Here is a 26,735-nt window from a genome sequence, read left to right as displayed (position 1 = left end):
TCTCTGCATAATCAAGGTGTATTTTTCCTCTCTTTGGGTGTGCTCTTCCATCAGCACCGTCTCCACCCTCTTCTTTAGTCTTTACTTTTTTGTTTTTGTTTATTTGTGTTATTTGTTTGCGTCTTTCTCTCTCCTGTTTGTCTGTTTTCCTTTCCAGAGCTACTCCAAGGAACAAATCGAAGCACACCTGGTGGACGGTCCAAAATATCGCTACAAATAGGGTAATAAAATACCAAAGTCACAACAACAGAGAGCAAGTAACAATATCCAGAAAAACACCTCCAGAAGGGCCAGGCCCTGGACAGGGTATGACCCTCCTTTAATATAGCAGTGCTCACCAGTGCAAAGCACACAACAAGCTTTCAAAATGCACAAGGGACAGAAAATCAGCCGAAATGACGAAACGGAATTCTCCTCAAAAGAAATTCCAGGAATTAGCGACAGCTAGCAAATTGATCAAAACCGATTCAAGCAATGTAACGGAACAAGAATTTAGAATAATAATGATAAAATTAATTGCTGGGCTTGAAAAAGGCATAGAGGACAGCAGAGAATCTGTTGCTACAGACATCATGGGTCTAAAAAAATAGGATGAATTTAAAAATGCTATAAATGAGGTGAAAAATAAAAAGGAGGCGGCCACAGTGTAGACTGAAGAGGCAGAGGAGAGAATAGGTGAGTTAAAAGATAAAATTATGGAAAAAGAGGAAGCTGAGAAAAAGGATAGAAAAATCCAGGAGTACGAGGGGAGAATTAGAGAACTAAGTGACACAATCAAACAGAGCAATATCCACATATAGGAATTCCAGAAGAAGAAGGAGGAGGAGAAGGAGGAAAACGAGGAGAAGGAGAAAAAGAAGAAAGAGGAAGAGGAGGAGGAGGAGAAGGAGAGAAGAAGAAGAAGAAGAAGAAGAAGAAGAAGAAGACGACGACGACGACGACGGCGGCGACAGAGAAAGGGGCTGAAGGTGTACTTGAATAAATCATACCTGAGAACTTCCCTGATCTGGGAAGGAAACAGGCACTGAAATCCAAGAGGCACAGACAACTCCCTTCAGACGTAACTTGAATCAATCTTCTGCACAACATATAGTGAAATAGGCAAAATACAAGGTTAAAGAGAGAATTATGAAAGCAGCTAGGGATAAACAGGCCTTATCATTCAAAGGTAGATACATAAAGGTAGTAGCAAACCCATCTACTGAAACTTGGCCAGAAAGGAATGACAGGAAATCTTCAATGTGATGAACAGAAAAAATATGCAGCCAAGAATCCTTCACCCAGCAAGTCTGTCATTCAGTATAGAAAAAGAGAGATAAAGGTTTTCCCAAAACAAAAACTGAAGGAATTCATCACCACTAAACCAGCCCTACAAGAGATCCTAAGGGGGATTCTGCAAGTGAAATGCTGCAAGGACCACAAAGTACCAGAGACATCACTACAAGCATGAAACCTACAGATACCACAATGACTCTAAACTCGTATCTTTCCATAATAACACTAAAAGTAAATGGACTAAATGCTCCAACCAAAAGACACAGGGTATCAGAATGGATTAAAAAAAAAAAAAAAAAAACAAGACCCATCTATTTGCTGTCTACAAGAGACTCTTTTAGACCTGAGGACACCTTCAGATTGAAAGTGAGGGGATGGAGAACTATCTATCATACTACTGGAAGTCAAAAGAAAGCTGGAGTAGCCATACTTGTATCAGACAAACTAGACTTTAAATTAAAGGCTGTAACAAGAGAGGAAGAAGGGCATTATATAGTAATTACAGGGCCCATCCATCAGGAAGAGCTAACAAGGTAACAGAAGAGAAACAAGGGCCCTGAATGATATATTGGATCAGGCAGACTTGACATATATTTAGAACTCTGCATCCCTAAGCAACAGAATATACTTTCTTCTCGAGTGCACATGGAACATTCTCCAAGATAGATAACATACTGGGTCCAAAACAGCCCTTCATGAGTGTAACAGAATTGAGATCATACCGTGCACACTTTCAGACCACAATGCTATGAAGCTTGAAATCAACCACAGGAAAAAGTCTGGAAAACCTCCAAAAGCATGGAGGTTAAAGAACACCCTACTAAAGAATGAATGGGTCAACCAGGCAATTAGAGAAGAAATTAAAAAATATATGGAAACAAATGAAAATCAAAATACAACAACCCAAATGCTTTGGGATGCAACGAAGGCAGTCCTGAGAGGAAAATACATTGCAATCCAGGCCTATCTCAAGAAACAAGAAAAATCCCAAATACAAAATCTAACACCACACCTAAACGAATTAGAAGCAGAACAGCAAAGACACCCTAAACCCAGCAGAAGAAGAGAAATAATAAAGATCAGAGCAGAAATAAACAATATAGAATCTAAAAAAAACAGTAGAGCAGACCAATGAAACCAAGAGTTGGTTTCTTGAAAAAATAAACAAAATTGATAAACCTCTAGCCAGGCTTCTCAAAAACAAAAGGGAGATGACCCAAATAGATAAAATCATGAATGAAAATGGAATTATTACAACCAGTCCCTCAGAAATACAAGCAGTTATCAGAGAATACTAAGAAAAATTATATGTCAACAAACTGGACAACCTGGAAGAAATGGACAAATTCCTAAGCACCCACACACTTCCAAAACTCAAAGAGAAGAAATAGAAAACTTGAACAGACCCATAACCAGTGAAGAAATTGAATCATTTATCAAAAATCTCCCAACAAATAAGAGTCCAGGACCAGATGGCTTCCCAGGGGAATTCTACCAGACATTTAAAGCAGAGATAATACCTATGTTTCTCAAGCTGTTCTGAAAAATAGAAAGAGAAGGAAAACTTCCAGACTCATTCTATGAAACCAGCATTACTTTGATTCCGAAACCAGACAGAGACCCAGCAAAAAAAAAAGAGAGAACTACAAGCCAATATCCCTGATGAATATGGATGCAAAAATTCTCAACAAGATACTAGCAAATCGAATTCAACAGCATATAAAAAGAATTATTCACCACGATCAAGTGGGATTCATTCCTGGGCTGCAGGGCTGGTTCAATATTTGCAAATCAATCAACGTGATACATCACATTAATGAAAGAAAAGATAAGAACCATATGATCCTGTCAATCGATGCAGAAAAAACATTTGACAAAATTCAGCATCCTTTCTTAATAAAAAACCCTTGAGAAAGTTGGGATAGAAGGAACATACTTAAACATCATAAAAGCCATTTATGAAAAGCCCACAGCTAATATCATTCTCAATGGGGAAAAACTGAGACCTTTCCCCCCTGAGATCAGGAACACAACAGGGATGTCCACTCTCACTGCTGTTGTTTAACATAGCACTGGAAGTTCTAGCATCAGCAATCAGACAACAAAAGGAAATCAAAGGCATCAAAATTAGCAAAGATGAAGTCAGGCTTTCACTTTTTGCAGATGACATGATACTATACATGGAAAACCTGATAGACTCCACCAAAAGTCTGCTAGAACTGATACATGAATTCAGCAAAGTTGCAGGATACAAAATCAATGTACAGAAATCAATTGCATTCTTATACACTAATAATGAAGCAACAGAAAGACAAAGAAACTGATCCCATTCACAACTGCACCAAGAACCATAAAATACCTAGGAATAAACCTAACCAAAGATGTAAAAGATCTGTATGCTGAAAACTATAGAAAGCTTGTGAAGGATATTGAAGAAGATACAAAGAAAAGGAAAAACATTCCGTGCTCATGGATTGGAAGAATAAATATTGTCAAAATGTCAATACTACCCAAAGCTACCTACACATTCAAAGCAATCCCAATGAAAATTGCACCAGCATTCTTCTCGAAGCTAGAACAAGCAATCCTAAAATTTGTATGGAACCACAAAAGACCCCGAATAGCCAAAGTAATATTGAAGAAGACCAAAGCAGGAGGCATCACAATCCCAGACTTTAGCCTCTACTACAAAGCTGTAATCATCAAGACAGCATGGTCTTGGCACAAAAACAGACACATAGACCAATGGAATAGAATAGAAACCCCAGAACTAGACCCACAAACATATGGCCAACTAATCTTTGACAAAGCAGGAAAGAACATCCAATGGAAAAAAGACAGTCTCTCTAACAAATGGTGCTGGGAGAACTGGACAGCAACATGCAGAAGATTGAAACTAAACCACTTTCTCACACCATTCACAAAAATAAACTCAAAATGGATAAAGGACCTGGATGTGAGAGAGGAAACCATCAAAACCCTAGAGGAGAAAGCAGGAAAAGACCTCTCTGACCTCAGTCGTAGCAATTTCTTACTTGACACATCCCCAAAGGCAAGGGAATTAAAAGCAAAAATGAACTACTGGGACCTTACGAAGATAAAAAGCTTCTGCACAGGAAACAACCAACAAAACTAAAAGGCAACCAACGGAATGGGAAAAGATATTTGCAAATGACATATGTGACAAAGGGCTAGTATCCAAAATCTATAAAGAGCTCACCAAACTCCACACCCGAAAAACAAATAACCCAGTGAAGAAATGGGCAGAAAACATGAATAGACACTTCTCTAAAGAAGACATCCGGGTGGCCAACAGGCACATGAAAAGATGCTCAACGTTGCTCCTCATCAGGGAAATACAAATGAAAACCACACTCAGATATCACCTCACGCCAGTCAGAGTGGCCAAAATGAACAAATCAGGAGACTATAGATGCTGGAGAGGATGTGGAGAAACGGGAACCCTCTTGCACTGTTGGTGGGAATGCAAATTGGTGCAGCCACTCTGGAAAACAGTGTGGAGGTCCCTCAAAAAATTAAAAATAGATCTACCCTATGACCCAGCAATAGCACTGCTAGGAATTTACCCAAGGGATGCAGGAGTACTGATGCATAGGGGCACTTGCACCCCAATGTTTATAGCAGCACTCTCAACAATAGCCAAATGATGGAAAGAGCCTAAATGTCCATCAACTGATGAATGGATAAAGAAATTGTGGTTTATATACACAATGGAGTACTACGTGGCAATAAGAAAGAATGAAATATGGCCCTTTGTAGCAACGTGGATGGAACTGGAGAGTGTTATGCTAAGTGAAATAAGCCATACAGAGAAAGACAGATACCATATGGTTTCATTCTTATGTGGATCCTGAGAAACTTAACAGAAACCCAAGGGGGAGGGGAAGGAGAAAAAAAAAAAAAAGAGGTTAGAGTGGGAGAGAGCCAAGGCATAAGAGACTCTTAAAAACTGAGAACTGAGGGTTGATGGGGGGTGGGAGGGAGGAGAGGGTGGGTGATGGGTATTGAGGAGGGCGCCTTTTGGGATGAGCACTGGGTGTTGTATGGAAACCAATTTGACAATACATTTCATATATTGAAAAAAAAAAAAAAAAACAAGGTTCTTCCCACAATCTGTTCAGAGTCAGTGTCTCAAGAATCCTATCGTGTGCCTTCCACCTGGAAATCTGGTTCAGTCCTTGTGACTAGGAGAGAGATGTTGCTACACAACTCCTTCTTCTTTAATTCACCAGATTTCAGAAGTGTGCAACCAATCGGAGGCCCAGGCCATTTGAATGGGACAGCTGAGGATGTTTGTGTGTGGCCTGGGCCATAGATTTGGGCAGGGAACTGGCCTCCTTCTGGCCCAAGGAACAAAGAAGAAAGACAACTTCTTTCCAACTGGGTCCCCATTCCCACAGGAAATGTCAAGCTTTGGTCCTCCCAGCATCCATGTCCTTAACCTTGCTGTGTTTCTGACAAATTATTGTTTTCCTTCTTAGGAGCCATGGAGCCATCACAAGCTGGCACCCCTGGGTAGGTCACAAACTCTGCTTCTGCTTCTGCTCCTGTGCTCAGTGAGAGCTATCAGCCTCTGCTCTACCAAAAAAAAGAGGGCCTTTAGTCCCTGGTTCCTTGATGCTTGGCCTGCTGTACTATGGAAGGTGAAGGGGAACCAGCTTGTCTCACTGAACTGGATGATTGAATTGTCTTAATTCTGAGAAGCTGACAGTTTGCACATGGGCAGTATGAACCAGGAGAGGGTCAGCATTGGAAGAGCCCTTGACAGCAATTCGGGAACCAAGTCCTTGTTGCAGATTCCTGAGCAAGAGCCATCAGAACCCAATATCTCCAACTCCAACACCACTGCCTCCCTCAACTGACGGAAAATGTGGCGGGGATAGACCAAGCCATAAATCACTGTCTCCTAAGTAAAAAATGCAGGCTTCTCGCTGACAGGGCTCCCAGGTGTAGCCCTTCAGATATTCCAGATATTATTCCAGATACAACCTGGTTGATAGGCGACTGCGCTGGGTACTTCATTCTCAACTTTCTCCAAATCTCATGTATGATGAACTTTGGCAAGGTGTGTCTCCATTGCCACCACTTAGCCCTTTGATGAGAAATGGTTTGCTTGGAAATTATTCCAAGGCAGTGTCTCAAAGTTATATCTTCTTGTTTCAGCTGGGGGTTGGTGATGCTCTGTGATGGTGATAGAGGTATTGTATTGGTCCCTCCTCAATTTGGTTTCAGAATGGTTGGCCCTCCCCAAACCTAGGGTGTGGGAATGTGCCCAGGGTGAATGCTCATGGGTAGGTTAAGCCAGAGGTTAGGGGTATATCCTGCCTCCTGTGTAGGACAAAAGGAAGGGAAGGCCAAGGTCTCCTTCCTCGATTTCCCCTGTGCCCATTTAAATGCATAGCGTTGACACACCTTGTGGTCATTCTTCTCCCATTGCTGCTTTCTTAACTTGGTCTCAGTTCACACACTAAGACCATGTGACTGTCACATACACAACTGAGTTACAAAGACTGAAGGTCCGTTTCCAGTTAGTTCCTGAGCCAGTGGAGGGCTCTGAGTGTGTGATGTCACAGAGGACAATTGACCCTCATGTCCCTGAGCTCTTGTTGCTTAGTAGGCTATTATAGCAATAGTAAATAATTTCTTTTCTTTGGAAACTGGGATCTCCCTGGAATCATTTCAGAGCTCTTGTCTAAGAGTCATAATCTTTACTATTAATCTGAGTCTGGTACAATCCTTGTGAGTGTGCATTAGGTTTGACCACCTGCACCCTGCGGTTTGGGTTTCAGAATTTGTTGATATCACCAGGCCTAGAGCATGTGCAGTGGCCCAGTGGAGAATGTTTGTGTACAGGCTAAGCCAGAGGTTAGGACCTGAATGTGAGACAGGAAACCATCAAAACCCTAGAGGAGGAAGCAGGAAAAAACCTCTCTGACCTCGGCCACAGCAATTTCTTACTTGACATGTCTACAGAGGCAAGGGAAGCAAAAAGCAAAAATGAACTATTGGGACCTCCTCAAGATAAAAAGCTTCTGTACAGCGAAGGAAACATTCAACAAAACCAAAAGGCAACAGATGGAATGGGAGAAGATATTTGCAAATGGCATATCAGATAAAGGCTTAGTATCCAAAATCTATACAGAATTTATCAAACTCGACACCCAAAAAACATATTATCCAGTGAAGAAATGGGCAGAAGACATGAATAGACACTTCTCCAAGGAAGACACCCAGATGGCCAATAGGCACATGAAAAGATGCTCAACGTCACTCCTCATCAGGGAAATACAAATGAAAACTACACTGAGATACCACCTCACGCCGGTCAGAGTGGCTACAATGAACAAATCAGGAGACTATAGATGCTGGAGAGGAAGGATGTGGAGAGACTGGAACTCCTAGGTACTGTTGATGGGAATGTAAAAGGGCACAACTGCTATAGAAAACAGTATAGAGGTACTTCAAAAAATTAAAAATAGCAATACCATGTGACCCAGAAATTCCACTTCTGGGTATATACCCAAAATAATTGAAAGCAGGACCCTGAAGGGATATTTGCACACCCACGTTCATAAAAGGATTATTCTAAACAGAAAAAAGGTGGAGACAACCCAAGGGTCCACTGACGGATGAGTAAACAAGCAAAACATGGCATACACGTGTACACACACACACACCCACACACACATCCACGCCCCCCACACACACACACACACTGGAATACTATTCAGTCTTTAAAAAGAAGGAAATTCCAACATATGCTACAACATAGACGAACCTAGCAGACAATGCTAAGTGAAATAAACCAGTCATAGAGAGAGAAATACTGTATGATTCCACTCATTTGAGTAGTCACAACCATAAGGACAGAAAGTAGAAAGGTGGCTGCTTGGGCAGGGGGCCAGGGGAGAAGGCAGAGTGATTGTGTAATGGATACAGAGTTTCAGTTTTACAAGATGGAAGGAGCTATGGAGAGGCATGGTGAGGACAATGTACAATATTCTAAATATATTTAATACCAGTGAAAATCTTTAAATTTTTTATCTTCAATCTTTAAATTTTATGTTATGTGCACTTTATCACAATAAGAGAAAGAGAGTTAAGAGACACAACCACCATACAAAATGGGTGATCCAAGACTGGACCTCGGTTTGAACAAACCAACCCTAATATATATTTGATGACAACAGGGAAAATTTGAACGTGGACTGCTTCCCAGGCATCTGTCCCGCTGGGTGAAGCCTGGAAGGTAGTATTAAACTGACTAGAGAACACAGTAGCTTATATGCTTAAAGTATATTTGGGCAGCAAAAATGCTCTGAGGCCTTGCCACCCTGGGGGGTGGGGGGAGGAGGCAGACTTGGAATTACACACTGTAGTGAGCACTTTATCTGCAAACTAGTATTCTCTTTCAAATGGGATGACAGAAAATCACAAAATTGCAAGCTGCTCATCTGCATTCAGGTATCATGTCACTCTGTGACCCTTCCTAAGCCTTGTTCCCACGTGCTCACCCACTGAAAGGGGAGGAGATGGAAAGAGGGCTCCAGGAGAAGACAATGGCTCCCATTTTCACTCCTCATCTGGGCATAATGTAAACTTTGCTAACCTGTATTGAGTAATACGCATATGTGTTCACACCGAATTTTAAGCAAACCAAATGCTGCGAGATCTTGGTAAATAAGTAGCAAACCACACAGAACAAATATATTGATCTAAAGGTACAATATAACGAAGCTCTAATGGCAAAAGGCATGTTCATGAGAATATGTTATTATAAAGTTCTATGTTTTTCAGTAAGAAAACACCAAAGCTTCTTTAACTTGTTATTCATCCCCTAGGCAAAAACAACTGCATCAGAACATGTGTCCGTGAAGTGGCTGATAGCATGACTTACATAACGACTTTCCTGGATACAGCTTTGCCCGGGGGTAACCAGGGATCATCTTTTCATCTCTGGCTCTAAGATTTTCGAGTTCATGTTTGATAATGAACTGACATTCTGCCATCGTGAGGAAGTCATCATTGTCATCTAAATGAGGACAAAAAATTTCCAGTTATTTTCTCATGACGGCCAAAATAAAATTAATAAGATTCAAATAACCTGGGGTTATAGAAGTGAGGACATAAACAATAAATAAATAACACAAGGAGTAAGCAAAGTATAAAACTCCTAAATTAAATAGAACATAAAGCGCCTTTTTATAAGAGTAAATTACCGTTTGCCTTCACATAATACGATCCTTCAATCACTGTACGATGGCTCCCCCTTACCCAGGGTTTTGCTTTTTGCAGTTCGTTGCCTGCATCAGTCATGGTCCAGAGGTGATGACCCTCCTTCTGCCCTATTGTCAGAAGGTCAGTGGTAGCCTGATACCACGTTGCAATGCCTAGTTCATTCACCTCACGTCATCTCAGCAGGCAGGAGCTGAATCATCTCACGTCATCACAAGAAGACCAGTGCATACAGTAATATAAGGTACTTTGAGAGAGACCACATTTGCGCCATTTTTCTTACAGCAGATTATTACCATTGTTCTATTTTAGTATTGTTGTTGTTGATCTCTTACTGTGTCTGGTTCATAAATTAAGCTTTACCACAGGTATGCACATATAGGAAAAAACACAGCCCATACAGGGCCCAGTACTGTCTGCTATTTCAGGTATCCGCTGAGTCTTGGAATGAATCACCCACAGCTAAGGGGAGCAAGGGACTACGGTCCTAGTTCTTATATAACAGGGTGCAAATATCCAAATGGCAGACACCTGCTTGATCTCATTTAAGGCCAATGAGCAGAATTCTAACACTATCCTAACTAGGGATGGAACTGAAGTTTGCCTACATGACAAATTCTCCTCCTTCAAACTCTTCAGCCCAGGTTGTTCCCTTCTGGAGTTGAATATTCCTCCCATAAAATTGGGGGAAGACAGTCTGATAAGAAAACAGTGCTATTTTTTGACAAGCGAATCCTCTTAAATGAGGTGATTTTTTACCATTATCATTTATGCTAATAAAGCATAAAGATATAAAAATCCAGAGTGACTTTGAAGAAGCCTAATCACATCTTCTAACTCCAAAGCCCCGGAAGGGACCAGTTTATTCTGAAGCCAAACTCCCACTCTGACCTCATGGCCACCTTGGCTTTCTCAGTTCTTTCCAGAAACCACTCTCTTCTGGAACAGGCTATGAGGCCAGAACAGAACGAGGTACTCTACCAGAAAATGGCAATTCTAGAATACTGAACTACTGCATTTCTCATTATAACATTTTTCTGTATCAAGCTAGTGAATATACACCATTCTAAGAATTAGAACAGAATAATAGTAATAAGTTACATTTGTCACCCTAATTTATGTTCATCTATTCCAGGGATCACAAAGTAAGGTCCATGGGCCATATTTTATAAGCAAATTTTAGTGGAACACAGCTGCACCCGTTCATTTCTTACAGTCGAGGGCTGCTTTTGCTTTACAAGGATAGTGTCGAGTAACTGCGAGAGGACGTATGGCCCACACGGCCTAAAATATTTACTATTTGGTCTTTTACTGAAAATGTTTGTTGACCCCTGATCTACTGATCAAAAACTTATTTGTGAGATAAAATGATTCTGACAGAAACAATCTTGGGACTCACCACCAAAATCTTTGAAGTTATATCGGGTTCCATATGTGAAGGCTCTCATAGTGTTATCATTACACTCTTTTACCAGACCCATTGCTTCCGCACCCAGTAACAATGTAATCTTGGAGGCACCAACAAGATATAAGTTCTGATTTTCTAGTGTTTCTTTCTCATATTTATTTAACAATGGTCTAAACAGCAGCTGGGCACCTTCAAAAACAAAAGATAAGCACAATCTCAGAAAAGTTTCAAGAACGAAAACATTCTAAGTAAGTATTGTCTCTAGTTTGATATAAGGAAAATGTATTAACAATTCAAATATATCTCCCAAATAGATAAGAAGTACACATAAGTCAAGTTCCTTCAGAAAATGCCTTCTAGCTTCCCATGTTTCTGCTACGAAGTCTGATCCTTATATATGTGTTATTATTATATACGTGACCTTTTTTCTTTTTCTCTTGAAGTTTGTAGTATCTTCTCCATTCCCAGGGTTCCAGAACTTCCCAATGACAGGCCTCTTCATTTACAGTGCTGGGCACGAGGTGGGCCCTTTCCAGCTGAAAAAGCATGGCATCAACCTTGAGTTTTCCTCAGATGATTTCTTCTCCTTTTCTTCCATTCCCTTTCTAGAACTCCTTTTATTCAGATGTGTACCTCTTGGACGAGTCCTCTAACTTCCTTATTTTTTCTCTGTCAAATTTTCCAATTCTGTAAGTTTTTGCTCTACCTTCTGGTAGGTTTTATCAAAATTACTTTCTAACCCTTTGACTGAGTTTTTAAACTTTGCTTTCATACTTCCACTTTCTAAGAGCTTTTTTCCTAAATGAATATTTTACAGCATCCAACTCTTGATTTATAGAATGTTCTACCTTCTCATAACTGAGAGTTGAGTTTTTAATTTCCTCTTGGTTTTTGTCTGTTTGTTTTAGTTTAGCTTTCTTTTTCATGTTAGAGATTTTCCTCAGATGTTTGGTGATCTTTTATTGTATGCGCATGTTTAAGAAAGGTGTTCCAACTGGGTACGGTGAACTTCTGAAGGTTTAGATGGAGTTCATTAAAGATGGCCTTTCATGCACAGTCATCTGGCCAGGTCATTTTCCATGGGCAACTCTCTGATTTCTGCACCTTGGGTTATTTTGCCTTTGGTTATTTTGTCTTTGACTCTGACTCTGGTCAGAGTCCCCAGGAAAGATTATTCAATCTGCTTCCTAGATGATTGATTCTAGCTAATATTTTGGATACTAAATTAGGTATGAGATTCGGGGGTGGAGGACAGGGGTAATAATACTCAGTTATTATCCTATTTTCAGTACAGAATCTCTGTTTTCAACTGTGCATAAATCTCCCATTACAAAATCCAAGCATCTGACCCTCTGCAGAGAATGATCCACACTCTTCTGCTCCGATGGTAGAATACAGAAGGGATCAGGGGAGCTAACTATTTCTCAAATGGATCTTGGCCGATTCTTTTTCCTTTTTCTTGGTAGCACTTATTTCTGCCTCCACAGGTCTCTACAGTCACTAATACCTAAGTCTTTAGAAGTCTTCAGTCTGCGGTATAAACCAAACTGTACCTCAACTTGTACCCCTGCCAGCTTCAGCTTTGGCTTTTTCAAATCTGAGAAGTTATTCACCACTCATCCACCTGTTTTCTAGCTTCCAAAATGGTGCTGCTGTTGTATTCTTTCCTTTCTTCTTTGTCAACCTGGACTTATTATCTTTTTTAAAAGATCCTTTTATTGTCATTTCAATAGGAGTTTAGAAGAGAGTAAAAGTAAACATGAGTGTTAAACCTGCTACCCTTACCTGAAAGATAAGGATGCTTTTTTGGAATGTTCTTTTTTGCTTTCCCAACAGTAGAAAGATGCCCGCTGCTTCCCCATTCTTGTGTGTCTTTGTGTGTCTGTTCCACACAAGGAACAGAGAAGACTGGGAATACACGAAAGTCCCTCACTCTTAGGCATGACAAAAGCTCTTCCATCACAGGAATTTTAAAGAAGGGACCCAGGGGCGCCTGGGGGGCTCAGTCAGTTAAGCGTCCAACTTCAGCTCAGGTCATGACCTCACGGTTCATGGGTTCGAGTCCACTTCAGGCTCTGTGCTGACAGCTCAAAGCCTGGACCCACTTCAGATTTGTCTCCCTCTCTATCTACCCCTTCCTCTCTCACACTCTGTCTCTCTCTCTCTCTCTGTCTCAAAAATAAATAAACATTTAGGGGCGCCTGGGTGGCTCGGTCGGTTAAGCGTCCGACTTCGGCTCAGGTCATGATCTCACAGTCCGTGGGTTCGAGCCCCGCTTCGGGCTCTGTGCTGACCGCTCAGAGCCTGGAACCTGTTTCAGATTCTGTGTCTCCCTCTCTCTCTGCTCCTCCCCTGTTCATGCTCTGTCTCTCTCTGTCTCAAAAATAAATAAACGTTTAAAAAAATTTTTTTAAAAATAAACATTTAAAGAAAGAACGAATGAACGAACGAACTCCAATCCAGTGAAACACCTCTGATTTTAGTAAGCAGGTACTCTCGTTTTCAAGTTCTCTTTTGGCTTGGTTGTTTCCAAAAAATCAAAAATCCCACTTTGATTCAAGGTTTTATTTTTAAGAAAGCACTTCAGTTTACAGTCAGAATCTTAAAAAAAAAAAAAAAAAGTCTAAGTTGTATTCAGTGTTTGGAGACTTGGTGAAGTTTTAGGTATTGTTTTGTACAGTTTTATGAAGCGTTTCCTCATGTAAAATGTCCTCCACTCTTTCCCCCAGATGTAGACCCCCTTTTGCCTTTTGGGAGAGGGCTAAGCTTTGGCTTCTCCTATAAAGTCATCCCTTTCCATCCTGAAAAGCATCACCAAGGGTCTCCTCTTTCTTCCCTTTCCTCTTGCAGCTAGTTTACAAACAATTCACTCTGAACTATCGTGCACTGCTTTGTACAGCTCTCTCTTTTTGTTTTTGTTGTTGTTGTTCTGTTACTTCAGTTGCCAGAAATCCACATTCAGTCTCCTTACACCGACAGTAACAGTCACGGTAACGTTCTTTCAGGCAGGGACCGTATTAATCTCTCTCTTAGCACCATATCTGACACACAAATAGACACTTGTCCACTCATCTGATAAATATTGACCTACTGTGCACCAGGCAGTGTACTAGGCACAGCATTTATAGCTGTGAACAAAATCACACTCGTGCTGCTTACAGTCTAATGCTGACTTAGATTCCCTTTCAAGTCCAGATAAATAATAAAGAGCAAAGAAATGGATATTAATTTTAGAAAATACATTTTTAGTCACTGATCATGGCTAAGTCTGAGTAATATTTGTTTTACTTGCCTCCATCTTCCTTTTTAGAGATAATTCTGTTTTTCAGCCATTCTTTGGTTTCTTCTTTGACATCCTGAGCAAGTTCTAGGACCACCAAAGGTGTGAAGGAACTCTCACAAGTATCCAAAGCTGATAAGGTCACTTTCATCTTTTACAAATGTGCTGAAATTAAAATAAAATAAAAAGCACATGGGTTATAATGGAAAAGTGAAATATATGGAAACATATAAAAAATATGTATTTGTATTTTCTCCTAATTACACCTAATTCTGGGTCCCAGGAAAAAGGAAAATTTCTCATGATCCAGATGGACATGAGACAGGCTCAACCAATGGTTGAAAGCACATGTGTGAGCCAGGCCCATACAAAGTCAGGGGGAACATCATCCTTTCCCGTAGGCAGCTCAGAACACGGCAGGGAGGACATCAGATAAGGGAAGGACAAAAAGTGTAAAATACACTGTCACACAGGAAGAGTCAGAAAGTATTTACAAAAGATCTGACACCCGAACAGGGTTTAGAGGAACGAACAGGAATTTGCTGGCGAGACTTGGATGGCATTCTACGTAGAAGAAACAGTATTCCTGTACAAAATAGAGAGGAAAAATAGCCAACAGAATCAGAGACACACAAGTGATTAGGTGTGGCTACAGCACCACTTGTGTGTGTAGGGGTGGGGGGTGCAGGATGGGAATGAGCAGGTATCTAACCAGGGACCGTGACTACAAAGGAATGGGGCTTTGTCAAATAAGCGATGGGAGTCATCAGTTCAGTAAGAGCAGGGAATTGACCTGGTCCGAGTTCATGCTTAGGTATGGAGTTGAAGTCCCCGGTATCAGCTTCCCTTCCTAGTTTCTCTTTCTCAGGAATATCATCTTTATCTCCATTTCCACGCTTGAAAAGTACTCTGGTCAACTTGGATATCCACAAATGGCATCAGTCACTAAGGCCTAATGGCCTCCCTCTAAGATGTTTCTCGTGTGAATCTCTCTAACCCAGTGATTCACAGCAGAGACAATTTCCAGACTTTAGACTTACTTATTCTAACTCTGTACTTGACGTGGGTTTTAATGACTCCAAAGTACAAGTGCAAATCAATTCTTGGGAATAATCACAAAAGGAATGACCAACAGCACAGAACAGCCTTCCATTCTTTAGGGTGAATTATGATCTTGCAACAAGCAGATCAAACAGACCTCGGTTATCTGGCTTAGACTGATAAGTTGTTCTCTTACTCCAACACAGCATAAGTTTTGGGGCAACACAGGTATTATAAATCAATGCTGGATTCACATCATGGCACAAATGCTTCAGGAATGCTATTATAAAATAACAGCCAAATCCAAAGAGGGCGTGCCAGGCTCTATGAAGGTAACAAGATCAAAACGGGCCTCAGCACTCACCTCCTAACAGCTAGTCATGTGGTCAGGAACTCTACAGAATGAAAGAATGATAAAAATTAGCCATTAGAGCTATAGGAACTCAGAACACTTAATGTGCAAAAGTTTCCATCAAGAAAAAGAGGCATGTTCTACAGAGGGAAGTAATGTGTAAAATCAATGACATTAAGAACAGAGCAGACAGAGCAGGACCAGAGCAGAGAGGGCAACATTTTGTGAGCTGTGACCATTTAAGGATAAGGAATGCTACAGTTCACATCTGCTCCAATGCCCAGAACGGAGTCACTGTTGGTTTCTGAGCAGAGAATCAGCTACGTGTCAGAGTGAGATGCATCTCCATAGGCAGATTGAGGGGGCAGAATATGAATATTCTTTCAACTCTCCTGAACTTCTGAAATTTTTCAGAACAAAAAGTTGAGGAAAATGGTTAATGTACCAGTACACTACAGGGGCTTACGCATCGTCATCTTTTAAATGGAAAGACCAAATACAACGAACATTTATGCCATGCTTATTTTCAGTCATGCTGTGATAAGAGTCTGAAGGTACAAAAGTAAGTAAGGTCCCCATCTTGCTTCTGGGGAGCTCATAGTCTTACAGCGGAAGCATCAGATCATTCTAACAGGAGGCCTGAAACAATAGCAGAAACCGTCTGGGGCAGGGCAGCCTGAGGAGGCGGGATTAACCTTCTGGGAAGGGAGGCTGAGAACCGGTAGCCTTCAACTCGGAAAAGGTCCACAGATAACTGTGAGGTTTCTGACCTGGAACATGGGAAAGAGGAAGTAAAGAGCCAAGCTGAAAAGGAATGGTTAGGCTCAGGGCACAACCCACAGTTCAGCAGGGTGTGTGTGGACACACGTCAAAGGTGTCAGTTTCCTGGCATTTGCACATCGCCTAACGTCGGTATAAAAGGCCCACCGTATTCACAACTTCCAGACCATACAACACTCTTTCTGAGACACTAAATGCAGGTTTCAGTTCTAAACACGTGTATGAGCACCAGCAAGAAATACATAAAAAATATTTGCTCACTGATTTATTCTCATTTGAGATACTATATGCCCTTCATGACTCGACACAACCTTCACAAGATTTCCAAGATCCTACAGACAAAAGTGTCACCATCTCTGACATCCAAAGAGTTCCTACAAATCAACAAAAAAATACGGAAACCTGAAATCACAAGTCACAAAAGAAGAAATAGAAGCAGCCAACACACACTTTGAGAAGATGTTCAAACATACCAATAAAAGAAATGTAAAGTAAGCATAAGATGCCTTTCCCTTTTCAGGTTTGCTGAAGTTGGAAGGTGGACGGAACCTAGTTCCGGCACAGGTGTAGAAAATCGGGCATTTTCACACACAGCTGACAGATGTTGTACTTTGATGCCATCTTTCCAGAAAGCAGAGTGGCAGTATGAAAAATAATATTAAATACGCTTACCATTCAACACAACAACGCCATTTCTAGGAATTTATGCCAAGGAGACAATAAAATAGAATATATATACAGTGGAAGTCATTGCAACTTCCTTTTTTCCCTCTCTCTCTTTCTCATTTACTTTGGGTTTAGTTATGGCAAAGAAATAAAAAAGACACAACGTATACAACCTGAAAGTCCAACAAGAGGACACTGGCGAAACTCATAAAGTATTTACGTGTCACAGCCATACAACAGAACCGTCAACACTAGGGTGCAGATGCAACTATATTAACATGGAGAACATTTCATTACGCATTGTAAGATTTTAAAAAAGCGCAAAACAAGACCCCATTTATGGATATGTACAATCCATCCTAATATCAAAATGACAACACCACCAGGTAACTTTGGGTTTTGGAAGTGTGTGGGTGCTTAGGAATTTGTCCATTTCTTCCAGGTTGTCCAGTTTGTTGGCATATGATTTTTCATAGCATGCCCTGATAATTGCTTGTGTTTCTGAGGGACTGGTTGTAATAATTCCATTTTCATTCATGATTTTATCTATTTGGGTCATCTCCCTTTTGTTTTTGAGAAGCCTGGCTAGAGGTTTATCAATTTTGTTTATTTTTTCAAAAAACCAACTCTCAGGGCGCCTGGGTGGCTCAGTCGGTTAAGCGTCCGACTTCGGCTCAGGTCACGATCTCACGGTCCGTGAGTTCGAGCCCCACGTCAGGCTCTGTGCTGACAGCTCAGAGCCTGGAGCCTGTTTCACATTCTGTGTCTCCCTCTCTCTCCGACCCTCCCCCGTTCATGCTCTGTCTCTCTCTGTCTCAAAAATAAATAAACCTTAAAAAAAAATTAAAAAAAAAAAAAACCAACTCTTGGTTTCATTGATCTGCTCTACTGTTTTTTTAGATTCTATATTGTTTATTTCTGCTCTGATCTTTATTATTTCTCTTCTTCTGCTGGGTTTAGGGTGTCTTTGCTGTTCTGCTTCTAATTCGTTTAGGTGTGGTGTTAGATTTTGTATTTGGGATTTTTCTTGTTTCTTGAGATAGGCCTGGATTGCAATGTATTTTCCTCTCAGGACTGCCTTTGTTGCATCCCAAAGCATTTGGGTTGTTGTATTTTGATTTTCATTTGTTTCCATATATTTTTTAATTTCTTCTCTAATTGCCTGGTTGACCCATTCGTTCTTTAGCAGGGTGTTCTTTCCAGACTTTTTCCTGTGATTGATTTCAAGCTTCATAGCATTGTGGTCTGAAAGTGTGCATGGTACGATCTCAATTCTTTTATACTCATGAAGGGCTGTTTTGTGACCCAGTATGTGATCCATCTTGGAGAATGTTCCATGTGCACTCGAGAAGAAAGTATATTCTGTTGCTTAGGGATGCAGAGTTCTAATATCTGTCAAGTCCATCTGATCCAATGTATCATTCAGGGCCCTTGTTTCTTTATTGATCCTGTGTCTAGATGATCTATCCAATGCTGTAAGTGGAGTATTAAAGTCCCCTGCAATTACCACATTCTTATCAATAAGGTTGCTTATGTTTGTGATGAATTGTTTTATATATTTGGGGGCTCCCATATTCGGCCCATAGACATTTATAATTGTTAGCTCTTCCTGATGGATAGACCCTGTAATTATTATATAATGCGCTTCTTCATCTCTTGTTACAGGCTTTAGTTTAAAGTCGAGTTTGTCTGATACAAGTATGGCTATTCCAGCTTTCTTTTGACTTCCAGTGGCATGATAAATAGTTCTCCATCCCCTCACTTTCAATCTGAAGGTGTCCTCAGGTCTAAAAGAGTCTCTTGTAGACAGCAAATAGATGGGTCTTGTTTTTTTACCCATTCTGATACCCTATGTCTTTTGGTTGAAGCATTTAGTCCATTTACATTCATTGTTATTATTGAAAGATATGGGTTTAGAGTCATTGTGATGTCTGTGGGTTTCGTGCTTGTAGTGATGTCTCTGGTACTTTGTGGTCCTTGCAACATTTCACTCACAGAATCCCCCTTAGGATCTCTTGTAGGGCTGGTTTAGTGGTGATGAATTCCTTCAGTTTTTGTTTGTTTGGGAAGACCTTTCTCTCTCCTTCTATTCTGAATGACAGACTTCCTGGATAAAGGATTCTCGGCCGCATATTTTTTTTCTGTTCGTCACATTGAAGATTTCCTGCCATTCCTTTCTGGCCTGCCAAGTTTCAGTAGATAGATTCGTCACTAGTCTTATTGGTCTCCCTTTATATGTTAGAGCGTGTTTATCCCTAGCTGCTTTCACAATTTCTTTTTCCTTGTATTTTGCCAGTTTCACTATGATATGTCATGCAGAAGATCGTTTCAAGTTACGTCTGAAGGGAGTTCTCTGTGCCTCTTGGATTTCAATGCCTTTTTCCTTCTCCAGATCAGGGAAGTTCTCAGGTATGATTTGTTCAAGTACACTTTCAGCCCCTTTCTCTCTCTCTTCCTCCTCCGGAATTCCTATTATACAGATATTGTTTCGTTTCACTGCATCACTTAGTTCTCTAATTCTCCCCTCATACTCCTGGATTATTTTATCTCTCTTTTTCTCAGCTTCCTCTTTTTCCATAATTTTATCTTCTAATTCACCTATTCTCTGCCTCTGCAATCCGAGCTGTGGTCGCCTCCATTTTATTTTGCACCTAATTTATAGCATTTTTTAGCTCCTCATGACTATTTCTTAGTCCCTTGATCTCTGTAGTAATAGATTCTCTGCTGTCCTCTATGCTTTCTTCAAGCCCAGCGATTAATTTTATGACTATTTTTCTAAATTCTTGTTCCGTTATATTGCTTAAATCGTTTTTGATCAATTCGTTACTGTCGCTACCTCCTGGAGTTTCTTTTCAGGAGAGTTCTTCCGTTTTGTCATTTTGGACAGTCCTTGGAGTGGTGTGGAACTGCAGGGCACTTCCCCTGTACTGTCTAGAGTAACTTGTTTTGGTGGGCGGGCCGCAGCCAGACCCGACTGTCTGCCCCCAGCCCACCGCTGGGGCCACAGTCAGACTGGTGTGTACCTTATCTTCCCCTCTCCCAGGGGCAGGACTCACTGTGGAGTGGGGTGCCCCTGTCTGGGCTACTTGCACGCTGCCAGGCTTGTGGTGCTGCTTCGATGGGATCTGGTGTATTAGCCGGGGTGGATCGCAAGGTGCGCAGGGGCGGGAGGGGCAGGCTCAGATCGCTTTGCCGTCGGTGGTCCTCTGCAGGAGGGGCCCTGCAGCGACCGGGAGGGAGGCCGACCCGTCGGAGGGATGGATCCACAGAAGCACTGTGTTGGGTGTTTGCACGGTGCAAGCAAGTTCGGTGAACTGGTTCCCTTTGGGGTTTCGGCTGGGGGATGGGCGAGGGAGATGGCGCTGGCCAGAGCCTTTGTTCCCCACGAGCTGAGCTCCGTCTTCCGGGGCTCAACAACTCTCTCTCCCGTTGTCCTCTAGCCCTCTCACTCTCCGAGCAGAGCTGTTCACTTTTAACATTCCAGATGTTAAGTCCCACTGGCTGTCAGAACTCATGCAGTCCGGCCCCTCTGCTTTTGCAAGCCAGGCTCGGGGGGCTCCGCCTCGCCAGGCGGGCTGCCCCTCCACCGACCCGGCTCCCTCCCGCCAATCCATGGAGCGTGCACACCTCTCCGGCCTTCCTACCCTCTTCCGTGGGCCTCTTGTCTACGCTTGGCTTTGGAGAGTCCGTTCTGCTAGTCTCCTGGCGGTTTTCTGGGTTATTTAGGCAGATGTGGGTGGAATCTTAGCGATCAGCAGGACGCGGTGAGCCCAGCGCCCTCCTACGCCGCCATCTCAACACTAGCTAACTTTGGGGTCTTTACATGGGCTACTCCTTGAATTCTCACACCAACCCCATGAAAAAGAAACTCTTTCATTTAGCAGATGAGAAAACTGAAGTCAAAGAGGTTAAGGAGTTTGTCCAACGTCACATGGTAGCGAGCAGAAGAGCCTAACCTCAGGCACCCTGAGGCCAGAGTTCACACCCTTAACCACGTGTGGCTACACTCACGATTCACTCTATACTGTGTGCGTTTGAATAAATATCCCATCGATGATTAGGCAGATATATCTCTCCCAACTGTCACGTCTAGGTAGTAGTATTTCAGATGACTGTTATTTTCTTCTTTACGTTTCTCTTTTTGACTTGAATTTTAATAGGCAAGGGTCTTTTTCTTATAATTAGAAAAAAATGGCTTTTACACTTGTAACACAGTATAGAGGTCCGACATTTTAAAAGTAAGGGTAAAATGTACCCTTTAGGAAAGGCCAAACGATACTTTTTAAAACTGTATAATACAAGATAATTTGCTTTAGTCCCAGATTAAAAAGATACCAACTTTGTAAAAAAGAAGTTGCCTAACTATAAAGATTGTTTTGAATAAAGGCTCAATAACAACGAAAAGCCTTCCGTCCAACAGTATGTAAAATGAAATGGCTCCGCACATAGGCACATCCCCTCCTATCCAGAAGGAGGCGGCCAAAAGCGCCAGTGGAGCTGGGCAAAGATAGGATTTTTAGAGCAGAAGGAGCCTTAGGGGTCACTTAGTCCCGTGACCTCACTGTATCATATTCACAAGGTCCGAAATCACACAACCAGCATGGCAGATACAGACTGAAATCCAGTGCTCTCTGAATGATACCAAGCAGTATGAAAAAGACCTTTTCCTTTTTTTTTCCTTTTTGTGAACTTAGTCAACAAAGTCAGTTTTACAGTCTTGTCATTAGAAGAAGCGCCGGCCCGGCCACGCTGGGCAGCTGCAAGCCTAGCTCCCTGAAAGTCTCACAGACTAACTCCAGGGCCAGTGTTGGTTGGACTCTGTTCTGAACCATGCCAGGTGGGAAAAGAGTGTCCGTGAAGGCTTGTTGGTGGAGCTCGGGAAGCCTTGATCCCTCTGAGACTCCCGCACATAAAATACCCTCGAGGCTCAACACTGTTGGTGACAGTCCTTGAAGGACCACTCTGCTCTGTTCACGCTTGCTTTCAGCTGTTCTGCACTCAGGCCAGCCACCGCGCCACAACGTACTTACCACCCTGGTGACCTAAGACGCCCCTCTCCCGACGCGCCACACCTTCTGTGCGGTCTTCTTCCTGTCCCTGTAACCCACCGAGGGGCACCCATTGCTCAGGGAATTTCTGTCTCTATATAGGAACGGATGCTCTCTCCTTGGGGGATCCCTGCCCCTGTGCTCTGCGCGCAGCAGGGTGCAGGTATGGAGCACTCAGTGTTGCAATTCACTGGCCAGCGGAATCCAGGCCTGTGCTAAACCGCTTCTCCCCACCAGAGGGCTCAATGGCATGAAGAGCAAGTCCAAGGCAGTAAAAACAAGAAGCCTCAGGGCAGCCTTGGCCTAAGCTGAGTTCTGCAATCTGCTTTGACCAGAGGGTCTTCATGGGAGCTTGGTCTGCCATCATCACCATGCACATGACTAATAAATACACGCGACCAAAATACCAGAGGGGGGCACATGAGGGCGTGAAGTGTGGGTACAGAAAAGAGGCTCGTGGTCCCAGTGGGGGCCAATCTAAAAAACAATGATCCAACATATGTAGTCTTCTTGGGCACTGGACGGTAGAACGATTTCTGCAACCACAACCAATTTCCCCCTTTCACCCAAGCTGTCAACCAGGACAGCAGCCAGGAATGACTAAAAGGCACAGCATACAGGTTCCAGAGACACTCTGGGGCACAGGACAGCCGTCCCAAATTCTGTTCTTACCGTGTGTTGTACTGCACACAGCGCCAAAGAGAGGCCTAAAAACGAACTGGATTCAGGCGCTTTTACATTAGCTACTGCAATCACCTGCCTACAGGAAGAGGTGAATCCTGACCATAGTGGCTGAAATGCGCATATGAAGATAAACACCCTGTGCGTTCAGCCATGGGGCCGGGAGTACATGCATCTCTTATCAAGGATCAAGAAAAGAATAGGGGACTCTGTATTCTCTTCCTGAGCTTGGGGGTGGGGGGAGCCAATGGAATTATAAATCCAAAGGCTAGTTAGAAGGAAATGCACAGGTATCTTCAGAAATCACTGTATTTCAGACCCGAGGAGAAACATAAACCAAAATTACTCAGTCACGAAGCAGCACAGGAACAGATCATTGAGAGAAAGACGAAGGGCCACACTGATTGAGCTGGAAAATGAGAGGGATTTCCCGAGGAGAAAAGGTGCAATTTTAATGGCCGGGGCTAGATGGAAGGACAGGACCCTTCTGGAGGCCCTGAAGGTAAGAAAACAGAGCCGTCTTCTGAAATCTGCAACAGGCTGCTAATGACGAGGGCAACTGGGAGACACTCCTTCCTCGAGACCCAGGGCAGCTGCCTCTCCGAGTTACGTAAGGTGTGCAAATCTGGGAGTGGTAAGTCAGCACACCGTACACACCCACCCGCACTAGAGTTTCTCGGCGACACTGATGAGGTAAGGAAGCTGGTGAGGCCCATGTGAGAAACACACCTGGGAACCTGATGGCATCGGGATCGCACCGGAAGATGCAGGAGAGGCGAGACAGACATATACTGGAAGGCAGCCTGGCCACGGCAGCCCAGGCGTAGGCCTAAAGAGATGCTGCACCAAGAAGGCCACCTCTGCACAGAAGCACCCAACGGGGCCTTGCCAGGACTGACCTCCTCTCATTCACACTTCCTGTCTGCTCTGGAATCACGTCTGAAACCCTGGAGCAACACTGCGTCTCACTGCAAGCATAGCACTTGACTCAAAACTAAAGCTCTGATATGTGATAAAAGCATGAATCCATACGATGATCACACAACCATATAAAAAGACGTTTACGGAGAATTTTTAACGATCGGGGGAAATGCCAAGCGGGGGTAAAAGCAGACAGCAAAGTAATATAACAATATGACCCCAATTATGTAACATGTACATTTAATACACAATAAAATACAAAAAGAATGAAGGAGTATTGCACCAAAATGTTAAGAGGGTTGGTTAAATTACATGGGATTTTCATTTTCATCCTTATACTCTTTTCTCTATCTTCTAAGGTTCTACAATGAAAAAAAGTTTCACTGGCTTTTTTTTTAAGCACACACACCAATTTACTAGGCCCTTTCTATTCCCTTGCATTACTGTAGATCTTTTAAATTTCATTCTTCACCGGTAATTCCGCAATTCTTTCAGCAAAAGCTGGTCAGAACACACATGATCTACTTCCCACGGTGAATTTAAAACTACGTGTCCTCACAGAATGGGCACTTAGAAAATATCTGGTTCTGTAAGTTAGTGGGAGACTTCAAATCGAAAGCAGGCAGAGAGTAAAGATGTGACTTTTGAAAGACGCCACGGGACTCGAGTTTTGGAAATTAAACTCCGCAGGATTTAAGGGCATGGGCCACAACTGTTTTGCAGTCCGAATAAACCTCCGCTGTACTTTTGAAGCCCGGAACCTCTGTACACTGTCCTGGCTGCTGGAACAGCCTTCTTCTGCAGCAGACGGCGCGCACCGAGTCCGGCGCTGGGCAGGCAGCAGGAAAACAGAAGCAGCCTATAGGAGGAGAACTCGATTCCATCCACATTTCTCAGGTGTCCCAGGCACTGCCCCTGACTTGCATTTATTGCTTAAAAAGTACTACGTGTGCCAGTGGAGAGCCCGGAAACCCAATCACCCCGATGTGAAAGGGAGCATGACCCTGCAAGTTCGCTGCAGCCACACTAGTTCGGACATATCCCAAGCGTCCCTGCTCCCCAGGCGGCCCGAGAAACGTGAATCTTGCGCCGCTGAGCTGGTCCTTCCAAAAAACGTCCTTCGATAGGCTTGGCCGCCTTTCCCAACCCCACCCACGACCTCACTCCCCTGAGCTCCGAAGACCCCAAGTCCCCATCCTGACCAAAGTCCCAGCTTTCGGCTTCACCACGTTTCTTCCAATACTCAGCCCTCCATCCCAGACTCCTATAGGCTCTCCCCAGCCCCCACCTGCGCCTGCCACCCCCCCATACTTTCAGTCCTCCCTCCCCAACCCCCATCTGCGCCCATCCCGGTCCCACTTCCCCATTCCCGACACTGCCCCGGGGAGGTGCCCCGGGGAGGTACCCCGGGAAGGAAGGGCAGTGGGAGGCGCCCCTGGAGGCGCGCCGCCGCCGCCGCCAGGCAGCCGGGGCTCAGTCCCACACGGACCCCGGCTCCGCGCCGTCGACGGCGACAGGGGCTGCGGGCCCCTCCCCCACTCACCGGCCGCAGCGGCGCTCCACGTCTTCGGAGGCGGGCCCGACGGCCGGCGCCACGGGGAGGCAGAGCCGCGGACGCTCGAGGCGGGGGGCGGGCCGAGGCCTGCAGGGAGGGCGCGCCGGGCGCTGGGTGTGGCGGGCCTGGCGGGGCCCAGACTCCAGGGTGCGCGGGCTGGGCCGGACCACGTCGGGACAGGCGGGGCCCGGCACTGCGTCGCCCTGAGCGGGGCGGGGCCTAGTGGGGAGTCCCTCCAAGGCTGGGGCAGGAACGGCTCCGGAGAAAAGGTAGGAAGGGCCTGGCTGGCTTTTGGCCGGGAGTGGGAACGCGGCGGGGCACCGGAGAGGCGTGCCTTGTGGGCTGTCACTCCCGAGGAGGGGCGGGACCACGGTGGGAGAGGCGCGCCTTATGGGCTGTCCGCGGCCGGGGGGCGGGGCCTCGTTGGGCGGTCCCACCGGGAGGGGGCGGGGCCACGGCGAGCGGGGGCGTGTCCTGTGGGCTGTCGCTCCGAGAGGAGGCGGGACCACGGTGGGAGAGGCGTGTCTTATGGGCTGCTTTTCCGATGAGGGGTGGGGCCTCGCTGGGCCTTCGCACCTAGGGGGGGTGGAGCCTAGTAGAGACGCGGAGAAAAAAATACCGGTATCCCTGCTCTTACGAAAGACCTCCATTACTACAGCAATAGCTTTTTTAGTAAAAGCGGTAATCCTCTTCAGATTTCTTTCCTTTAGCGAAAACAGGTACTAATGGAGGTCTTTCGTTAACGGGAACTTTCGGAAAGCAAGGTTGTGCGAGGATTATTCTTCGCCTTTCAATTTACAAAAATGCTCTGCTTTCTGAGAGCCAGGGAAACCTGTGTGCCTCTTCGCATTTTCCTCTGGCCGGTCTCTTGCAGTCCGGCCCCCAATTTTCTTGTCACTTTCAACTATCAGAACAAGTCCCCGCCACCTTTCATCTCTCAGACTTCTTACTTTTCCCCTTTTCTCTGCCCTAGCCACGTTGGCCCCCTGCTCTTCCTAGATCTCACTCACCCAGCTCCCGCCCCAGGGTTTTCGTCCTGGCTGTTCCCTCTGCATTCCTTAATTAAGAAGACTGTTTACTTCCTCTCCTCCCTCCAGGGAATAGAATCCCACCTTCTCACTGAGGGCCTTTCTGATCATCCTGTGTAATACTTGCTCCCCTCCACGTCCCACCATCTACCCTACCTGCTCTCCTATATCTTTTTTTTCACAGCACGCATCACCTAACGTTTTATATTATTATGTTTACTGTCAGTCTCTCCCAAACGTAAGCTTCACAAGGGCAGAGATTCTTGTCAATTTTGTCCGCTGGTATATTCCCGGTGTCTGGAACGGCCTTCGATCCACAACAGGCAAGCAATAACCCTCAGTGGAACAAAAGAAAGCAACGAATGAACCCTTTATAAGGGTTCCCTCCATACACCCAGGTCAGCCCAGAGGAATGCCTCCAAGTCCTGCCAAGCCAGAGAAGTG

General features: G+C 43.9%; 1 protein-coding gene across 17 annotated transcripts in view; it reads right to left on the bottom strand.

Annotated features, from left to right (window-relative positions):
* Positions 1-25,634, bottom strand: part of ANO10 (anoctamin 10) — a 224,090-nt gene extending 198,456 nt beyond the window's left edge. For 4 of the 17 annotated variants that reach the window (XR_006965599.1, XR_006965600.1, XM_047098704.1 and 1 more), the window contains exons 1-4: positions 25,252-25,627; positions 14,232-14,384; positions 10,931-11,128; positions 9,194-9,328 (exon numbers count right to left, since the gene is read on the bottom strand). Coding sequence is in view for 15 of the 17 variants with exons in the window: in XM_047098704.1 (XP_046954660.1) it covers positions 9,194-9,328; positions 10,931-11,128; positions 14,232-14,370 (472 nt within the window). In the remaining 2 variants the exon portion in view is untranslated. Of the gene's footprint in view, positions 1-9,193; positions 9,329-10,930; positions 11,129-11,360; positions 11,476-14,231; positions 14,385-25,251 lie in introns of those variants that run through there. The other 13 variants (XM_047098706.1, XM_047098703.1, XM_047098705.1 and 10 more) reach the window with 7 other exon arrangements.
* Positions 25,635-26,735: the final 1,101 nt, after the last annotated feature.

Source organism: Lynx rufus, unplaced genomic scaffold (assembly GCF_022079265.1).
Source record: "Lynx rufus isolate CCGP_SWC_20201006 ecotype Redwood Valley unplaced genomic scaffold, mLynRuf1.p SCAF_5, whole genome shotgun sequence".
NCBI classification, from domain to species: Eukaryota; Metazoa; Chordata; class Mammalia; order Carnivora; family Felidae; genus Lynx; species Lynx rufus.
Note: the sequence above shows the minus strand (reverse complement) of the source record. Positions and strands in the feature narration are given on the sequence as shown.